The sequence below is a fragment of the Crocuta crocuta genome, unplaced genomic scaffold (assembly GCF_008692635.1).
Source record: "Crocuta crocuta isolate KB4526 unplaced genomic scaffold, BGI_CrCroc_1.0 scaffold110, whole genome shotgun sequence".
Classification (NCBI taxonomy): Eukaryota; Metazoa; Chordata; class Mammalia; order Carnivora; family Hyaenidae; genus Crocuta; species Crocuta crocuta.
In genome coordinates this window covers 3010391-3019642 of record NW_027527386.1, presented here as the reverse complement: position 1 = coordinate 3019642, position 9252 = coordinate 3010391, and the positions used below count along the sequence as shown (strand labels likewise).

The 9252-nt window shown below is 49.5% G+C and overlaps 1 protein-coding gene across 1 annotated transcript in view; it reads right to left on the bottom strand.

Moving 5' to 3' along the window:
• Window positions 1–1979: 1979 nt before the first annotated feature.
• LOC144219139 (uncharacterized) overlaps window positions 1980–9252 on the bottom strand; it is a 17771-nt gene continuing 10498 nt past the window's right edge. The window contains exons 2-4 of the mRNA XM_077749114.1: window positions 5766–5892; window positions 4338–4518; window positions 1980–3945 (exon numbers count right to left, since the gene is read on the bottom strand). Coding sequence (XP_077605240.1) covers window positions 2250–3945; window positions 4338–4518; window positions 5766–5892 — 2004 coding nt within the window. The 3' untranslated portion in view covers window positions 1980–2249. The remainder of the gene's footprint in view (window positions 3946–4337; window positions 4519–5765; window positions 5893–9252) is intronic.

Below are 9252 nucleotides of genomic sequence, written 5' to 3'. Positions count from 1 at the left end.
TTTAATGTTTATTTATTTTCGAGAAAGAGACAGAGTACAAGAGGTGGAGGGGCAGAGAGAGAAGGAGGCATAGAAACCAAAGCAGGCTCCAGGCTCTGAGCTGTCAGCGTAGAGCCCAACGCAGGGCTCGAACCCACAAACTTTGAGATCATGACCTGTGCTGAAGTCAGATGCTCAACTGACTGAGCCACCCAGGTGCCCCATGAGTAAGTCATTTTAATTAGAAAAATCAGGACAGCTATAGAGGAACTAAAGAAATACACATCAATAGAAAAATGTCATAATGTGTATGTACTTAGTACTATCAACTAAGAATATATGTTTCTAAAAACTCAGGCGCCTGGGTGGCTCAGTTGGTTGAGCGCCCAACTTCAGCTCAGGTCATGATCTCATGGTTTGTGGGTTCAAGCCCCGCATCGGGCTCTGTGCTGACAGCTCAGAGCCTGGAGCCTGCTTTGAATTCTGTGTCTCCCTTGCTCTCTGCCCCTCCCCTGCTCACTCTGTCTTTTTCTTTCTCTCTCGAAAATGACTAAACGTTTAAAAAGAAGTATGCAAGAGATTTGAAAACATTGATAATGAAATTTCTATGAAGCAATGTAGAGAACCATGTTTGACCAAAAAAAAAAAAAATCACATTGTTTTGAGTCACATATTAAAAATGACAGAATTAAACACTGGGAAATCACACATCACAAGTCATCGAGCACACTGGGTTTCTCTCTAGACAGCAGTCAGCTATAGGGGAAAACTCCCACAAACTGCCAAATACACTCACAGGTGCTAATTCCAATCATGGAACTATCCAGAAAGAAGAAGTGCAGGGTCAGTGCAGGCTTTCTACAGCACAACCAGGGACGGGGTTTCCTGCATCTGTGGCTGCAGCATTCAGCCTGTCAAGGGGTGGGGGTGGGGAGGACACAGCTGTGCCGAAACGGACAAGGTGCTACCACAGAAATCATGTATGAGGTAAAGCATGAGGATGAAGGGGTCACAGGAGAGACATTACCAAAAACGACAGCCTGAAGAGACACCATGGACACAACGGGTCACAGGGCAACACAAGGATCCGTGTGGACAAGAAAGCCAAGATGGTTTGTCACAGGACAGCTCGTGGAAGTCTCTGGAACGTGCCAACAAAAACTAACGTCAAACTTGTGTTCGGTTGGGGGCTGTTCCAGACAGCAGACCAGAAGCCAGGACGAAGCACTGGGACTCAGGCCCATCCGGGTCCCCATGCGTCTCTGTTCCCTGGCGGCACGGAAGGCCGGAGACTCGTGGTTCCTCACTGCTGCTCTCCGAGCCGCACAGCTTCCCTTCTCAGGGCCTTCCTTTCAGAGCCGCACAGAGAAGGACCCTGGGACACGCGGTCTCACGCCTCACCAAGCTCACAACGAAACCCAGCAGAACCAGCCAGACACCAGCCTTCATCTTCACGCCACAACGGTTCTCTTTTTATTTATTTATTTTGAAAGAGAGAGTTGTCAGGGCAGAGCCTGATGCAAGGATCAGTCCCACAAACCGCAAGATCATGACGTGAGCCAAAATCAAGAGTCAACGCTTAACCCACTGAGCCACCCAGGCGTCCCCAACAAGGTTTCTCTTCGTAACTCAATGGGTCATGACTGATAAAAAACCAAGATCAAGGGCGATGAGTGGAGGTCAAACTACAAACATAATGAGGGGAGACTGTCCTCTCCCAACATCCTTGCATGTTTACTAACGTCCGTGGGGCACACGGGTGGGGCACGCAGCAGCAACAGCACATGTGGAGATATAACTTTTGATAATAAAGACCACAAGGAGTGGTACATTCAGAGTCAGGAAATTCTAGTCTCTGCACCAGAAAACGAGCTATATGTACAGACCACTTATCACTCCTGGGTCCAGAAGACATCGTCATGGAAACGAGACACGTTTTCTAGAACCATACAATCTTTTCATGTCTGAGAAAACAAAATATATTTCATACAGAAAACGGGGAGAGTCAGCAATATTTTATCTTGGGTGTTCATATCAGCAGCATGCAGTGGAAATAAATACAGCAGAGATCCCCGTTACTGCCGAGCCCCTTGAGGCATAAACAAGTTTATAACAAATAAATACTGCCGTCCAGCCCTGAGGTTTTATGTACAGAACAAATGAGGTGCTTTGCTTGAAGGTTCTCCAACATTCCTTACATACAGTACGTTTCCTGCCCGTGTGTCTGACTGGACTTACAAGACATGAGGGAAAACAGCCTGAATGTGTATTCAGGGTTTCTCCTCCGTGTGCGTCTTCACGTGCGCCCGCAGGTTTGTGGGATACCGGAAGGCCTTCCCGCAATGTGAACACTCATAGGGTCTCTCCCCCGTGTGCGTCCTCACGTGCGCCCGCAGGTTTGCGGGGTACCGGAAGGCCTTCCCACACTGCTGGCACTCATAGGGTCTCTCGCCTGTGTGCGTCCTCACGTGGACCCGCAGGTTTGCGGGACACCTGTAGGCCTTCCCGCACTGCTGGCACTCGTAGGGTCTCTCCCCCGTGTGCGTCCTGACGTGAGCCCGCAGGTTCACAGGATACCAGAAGGCCTTCCCGCACTCCTTACACTCGTAGGGTTTCACTCCATTGTGTTTCCTCGCGTGTACTTGCAGCGAGGAGTGACAGCTGAAGGCTTTCCCACAGTGCGGACACTCATAAGGTCTCTCCTCCGTGTGGGTCTTGACATGCGCCCGCAGGTTCGCGGGGTACCAGAAGGCTTTGCCGCACTGCTGACACTCGTAGGGCTTCTCCTCACGGTGCGTTCTCACGTGCTTCTGCAAGGACGACGACCAGCGGAAGGCCTTCCCACACTGCGTACACTCGTAACGTTTCTCCAAGCTGTGTGCTCTCACGTGACCTTGGAGGGAGGAGTGGCGCGTGAAGGCTTTCCCACACTGCTGGCACTCAAAGGGTCTCTCCCCCGTGTGCGACCTCACGTGTTCCTGAAGAGACGTGGAACTGCTATACGCTTTCCCGCACTCCTTACACACGTAGGGTTTCACCCCACTGTGCATCCTCACGTGCCTCTGGAAATATCGGGGGTGTCTGAAAGCCTTCCCGCACTCCTTACACTCATAGGGCCTCTCTTCGCTGTGTGTTCTCACGTGCTCCTGGAGGGATAAGGAACAACTATAGGCTTTCCCGCACGACGTACATTCATAGGGCTTCACTCCACTGTGCGTTCTTACGTGTCTTCGAAAGTATTTGGGACAACTGAAGGCTTTCCCACACTGCTGACACAGGTAAGGCCTCTCCCCGGTGTGCGTCATCATGTGTCCCTGCAGGGATGCAGGGTACTTGAATGTCTTGCCACACTCCTTACATTCGTAGGGCTTCTCCCCAGTGTGTGATCTCACGTGTTCTCGAAAATACGACAGGCAACTGTAGGCTCTCCCACATTCCCGACATTCATAGGGTCTCTCCCCAGTGTGAGTTCTCGCATGACGCGTAAGGTAAGAGAGATATAAGAAGGTTTTCCCACAAACGTCACACGTATGGACGCTCTGTCCACAGGGACCTTGCACGTGACCCTGAAAGGAGGCCGTGCAGGTGAAAGCTTTTCCACATTTCTTGCACTCCAGAGAGGTATTACTACTGAGACTCTTCGTATACGTCTCTGACGCCCTCCCAGTGTCCTGACCTTCACAGGGTTTCTCTACAAGGTCTGTGTCTATGTGAGGGCTGAGGCTCGCGATGGAGCTACAGGCCGGCCCACATTCCTCACCGGGACTAGGTTTGAGTCCTGGCTGGAATCTTCCTGGCTTCTCTAGGAAGGAACCATCTGCGAAGGCTTCTCTACACTTAGCGCATTCACAGGATTTGCCTCCAGTGGGACGCCCTTCACGCACAGTAAGACTTGTAACCGGGTTCAGGGATTCTCCACATTGATCTCCTTCAATACGTTCACAGAGACTCTCCACCAAAGGACTTCTGTTCAAAATAGGAAGGCACAGGGTTAGGGGAGGATGCTTATAAGTGATCTCTCTACTAGTGCCCTACTGACGTTTGCTAACGGTTACTAGACTAGTAGTAGTCATTTCCACCGCCTACACTGCTGTCAAGTGGAAGAAGTTATGTGCTCAGGAGAAGGGCCCAGAAATGCCCTAAGTGTCAGGGTTTCTTACATGTGGGTTCTCCTGATACACGTTTTTGAGCTGAATTATGTTTCTGACGATCAACATTGACATCACATTTATTAAGGTATTATATTGTGTAATTCCAACTACACAATTACTGGGCTAGGTTTATACTTTTCCTTTAATTTCAAGTTAGTTGATCAATCTGGGAAGATCCCCCTTTCTCCTGTGGGGAGAGGCACTCACCTCAAACGCCTCTCCTGGGATTGGGACTGATCGCCAATGTTATGAAACACCGGGTTTTCTTGAAAAAGAGCCCAGGGATCAGTTCTTGTAAATCTTACTATTTTCTCTTCACGGGATAGTTCATTCTCCAAAATATGCAGCTGAGTCCTTGATCCATAAGTTTTAACTTGAGTGCAACAATCTGAAAGAATTGGGAGCATAATTTAAATTCTTGGGGATGATCTGATGGGTAAAGTAAGAAAACAGACCATGTGTTGATTTGTATTTACACACTGATCCCAACGTGAATGAAGTTCATCAGGAAGAATAGACACATGACAAAGGAAAATTCTGAGGAAGCTAGTGATCTGGGGCTTTAGTAATAATGGGAAAAGTGTGTCAACTGGCAGCTTGTTCATTCTGAAATATTTCAAAATAGATGAAGATTAATGTGGAAGTAAGTATATCAGAAGAGCAAAGTAGGGGGCGCCTGGGTGGCTCAGTCAGTTGAGTGTCTGACCCTTGATTTCAGCTCAGGTCGTGATCTTGAGTTCCTGAGATTGAGCCCCGCGTCGGGCTGGGGCTCCTCGCTGAGTGTGGAGCGGGCTGGGGGTGTCTCTCTGCCCCTCCTGGACTTGTGCTCAGGTGCGCTCTATTTCTCGCTCTCTCTCAAAATAAATATTGAAAGAAAAAGAAGAAAAAAAATAAAGAAAAGAAGGAACTTGGCAAGATACACACAGCCACACACTACCTCTGTAAGGAACACAGAAAGGCTCACCACGTGCATGAGGATGGACGAAAAGTCCAACAGGAAAGTCCAGGTAAATGACAAACTTCCCCCTTCTCAAACACAGACTGAGTCTTGCTGCTACTGGGTATTTCCAAAGCCATTTTCTCCAGAACCTGATCCACCCGAGGGCTCCTGGACTGTTCCAAAGGCACAGAGGCCCTCACTGAAGCCTGCCTGCACTGTCCCAGCTGCCACTGGATGGACGGGTGGGTGGTGTGTGTGGCTGCTGGTCCTGCCGCTGGGGAACAGCTCAGCAGGAGGGAGGGTTTGTAGAGCCACAAGCAGTGTGGAAGGCAGGCTGTTTAGTCTGGTCTTCAAGGTCACTGAAGAGGACGAAGTGGGAGTTTACGTGCAGGACGCTTACCATGAGACAGGTGTACTGCCCAGTGTACCTTCCACAGAGCAGCATTCCCTGCCCCAGGGCCACACTGGACACCGTCCTCACATGGATAAAATTAGAGAGTCTCAGACTTTGATCAAGAGTAACAAAACTTTGGTGTTCCTGGAAAAGCTGTGTGACTCCAGGCAGGTTTCACGAGGCTTGCACCACGTCTGTGTCTCCTCCAGCGTGCTCCCGTTCCTCGGCCCCAGTAAAATCGGACAATTGTAAGAAACAGGTCTTCCCTACAAGACCAGTGAAGGGACGGGGCCATCCTTACCCACGGCGGCCAGGTTCCTGCACGTCTCCAGCATCACATCTCTGTAGAGCTTCCTCTGACCTCGATCCAGCAAAGCCCACTCTTCCGGGGTGAAGTTCACAGCCACATCCTCAAAGACCACAGAGGCCTGAAACATACCACACACTCCATTGCTGCAAAGCTCCATCCTCACCCGTGTGTGTGGGAGGATGAAGGGTGACAGGCAGGGAGCTGCCCTCCATTCCTAGGGCCCGAGTCACACGTGAGTAGATAGTGACAACACGCAAGCAAGTCCCCTGCAGTGCGCACAGGACGGGAAGGGCTGGAACGTGAAGCGCAGGGTGATGACAGCAGCTGACACAGACTCACACACGTCCAGTTTACTGAGTTATTTACACGGAGACAGGTGTGAGCGGATCACTACTGTACAGACTGAAACATGAAATATTTACTCGGACAACACAGAAAACAGAGGGCACACGTTTGGCTTGTTCAATGATTTTCTGCCTCATCAGCTCCAAGAACTCGGACCAGAATGTCAGGACGCTGCGGACACTTAGATCCCAGCAGCTCTCGCCCTGGAAAGAACAAGGTCAAGAAGCCTGGGGGGCTCCTTTCTCTTCTGACAGAGGCAGACATGGACCCTTTCCCTAAATTAGGTGGACTCTGGGCACAGACACAGGCCAGGGCCTGGGCGCCTGGCACACCTAGTGTGCAAGCCGAGTTCTGGTTGCTGAAGAAGCTCGGGTGTAAGCAGGGGCTCTGACTCAGGGCCCAGAATTCAAGGAAAAGAGCACCAGAAGAAAGAGTCCCTGAGGGATTGATGGGGACAGAGCCAGCGACGGCTTTAACGGAGAAAGAAAACAAAGGCTAATTCATAACTTTAGAGCAACAAAGGTTGACACCGCACTCGTGAAATACACAGTAAAAAAATTATTTTCTTCAAAAAATCAGAGATTGTTCAAACAAAAAGTACGTTCTCAAAACTTAATGGAAAATAAAATTCCAACGGTATCACCTAAAAGAAGGAAAATTCTACATAAACTGGGGTTGTAACCAGGGTTTGCTTATCACACACCTGCTAAGTCAGGTTTTAAATATGCCTTAAAATTTAACACGACAACCATAAAAAGAAAGAGACAATAATATAAAAATATGTATGATTAAATAATGAGCAAAGAAAGTGAGTGGACACTTCTCCAAAGAACAATGCAAATAGCCATTAGGTCGCTGAAACGATGCTAGACATTCGTCACGAGGGACTCGCACCTCGAACTACCAGCAGATGCCCTCGGCCCCCACCTGACTGGCTATGAAGACGCACCAGGAAGCGCGGGCGAGGCCGTGAGCAGGGCGAACTCGCGTCCGTCTATCCTGCTGCGGGTGTAAGAGGGGCAGCCGCTTGGGGGGAGTCTGGCGGCCCCTCAGAATGAGGACCGTGGAGGCCCCACGCCACACGCCAGTTCCGCTCCTCGATCCACCTGCCCCAGACCAGGGAGGACGCGCCCTCACACACACGTGTGCGCACGCACTCTCCGTGGCACGACTGCTGATCGCCGACAGGGAGAACCACCCAGAAGCCCCGCACCTCTTCGACGCTGAGAGAAGGAGACACGACTGAGGTGGAGTCAGGAGTCCACAGGGGAGGCTCCCAGACCTGCGGCTCCGGGCCAAGCGCAGACACAGCCGAGAGACGTCCCGGCACACCCATAATGCACCACTCTTCAGGCCGGAGGAAGGAAGATTGTTTCCTCGGGTGGCAACAGCCCAACGGTTGGGCTGAGACGGTCACAGTCCAGCCAATGAGAGCGAGCCACAGCTCAGACAATGAGAGACAGTCACGGTCTGGCCAATGAGAAGCCACTACACGTGGAACCCGTTTGTCCCAATGGACTTCCGGTTTGGCACAGCCCCTCCCAACGCCTCCTCTCCTCTAGAAAAGGGCGGTCCTCCCCTTGTTCCTCCCTTTCTTCTTCAGACTTGCCTGTGATTTTGCTAGAGCTTCCGTGTCCCAAATTCCAATTCTCTGCTATTCCCAGATAAGCCATTTTGGGCTTATTTTTAAGGTTCACATTGCATGACGATCAGTCTGTTCATGACAATTAAAATCACCTCCAAGTTCTCTTTAAAGGAAATTATTTTCTTCCTGTAGATAAGGAATCCACCCAGGTAGCATCTAAGTCTATGTTTATTGAAGGGCAGAACCAGTAATCTTTCTCTTTTCACAAAAAGGACCAGGATAGAACGGGAAGATGCGTCCACTGCGGATTTAGTTTGTCAAGCAGCTCACACACATCCTAGATGAGTCACCTAAAAGACCACTAAATTGTTTTTTAACTTACTGGTTTATTTTTTTAATTGCTTAATGTTTATTTTTCAGAGAGAAAGACTGAGCATGAGCAGGGGAGGGGCAGAGAGAGAGGGAGACACAAAATCCGAAGCAGTCTCTAGGCACTGAGCTGTCAGCACCGAGCTCAACACAGGGCTCAAACCCATAAACCATGAGATCATGACCTAAGCCAATGTCAGATGCTTAACCGACTGAGCCACCCAGGCTCCCCATTACTTGTCTAATTTCTTAAGTAGACTCCATGCCCATGTGGGGCTTCAACTCATGACCCTCAGATCAAGAATAGCATGCTCTACCGAGTGAGCCAAGCAGGTACTCCAAAACCACTAAAATTCTTTTTTTTTTAATTTAAAAAATTATTTATTTATTTCTGAGAGAAAGAGCATGAACAGGGGAGGGTCAGAGAGAGAGGGAGACACAGAATCTGAAGCAGGCTCCAGGCTCTGAGCTGGCTGTCAGCACAGAGCCCGATGTGGGGCTCGAACCCACAAACCACAAGATCATGACCTGAGTCGAAGTCAGACACTTAACCCACTGAGCCACTCTGGTGCCCCAAAACCACTAAAATTCTTAACTTTCAATTCTGGCAAATGGAGGGTCCTAAATAAAACCCAAAACTAACCAGATTCTCCTATTCTTGCAGAGGGCCAGGACACTGGAAAAAAGACTGCTTGCTACCAGTTGAAGTGCTCCCACACCCGCATCCCTCCAGCTGGCCTTTACAATGTCCTCCTCATTCCCAGTGACGGGGTTCCAGGGAACCGCAGGGGCTCTTCCTAGTCCTCCCTCGTAAGCAGCTCAAAGAAACCATTCTCCACGCGGGGAATGAATTTCTGTCCTGTTGACCGGAGAGTTACACTCTTGGTGCCCAACTCCCTGCTGTAACGTAGNTCCTAGAAATAAATAAAAAACATTAAAAAAAATTAAAAAAAAAAACAAAAACTCAACGGGTTTCTGTCTCTGAAGCCACTCTCTTTTGTCTAGATCTTTTGAGGGATAGCTTCTAAACCCTTATTCGACAAAGAGGAAATAATTCTAGAATTTGAAAACAATAGTCAAAATAGGCAACCAAAGGAAAAATATGGTCATTCCACATCTTCTATCTGCTCCATCCCTGATCCACTCTAGTGGAGTCTGGGGCTGCTGATCATCTATCTC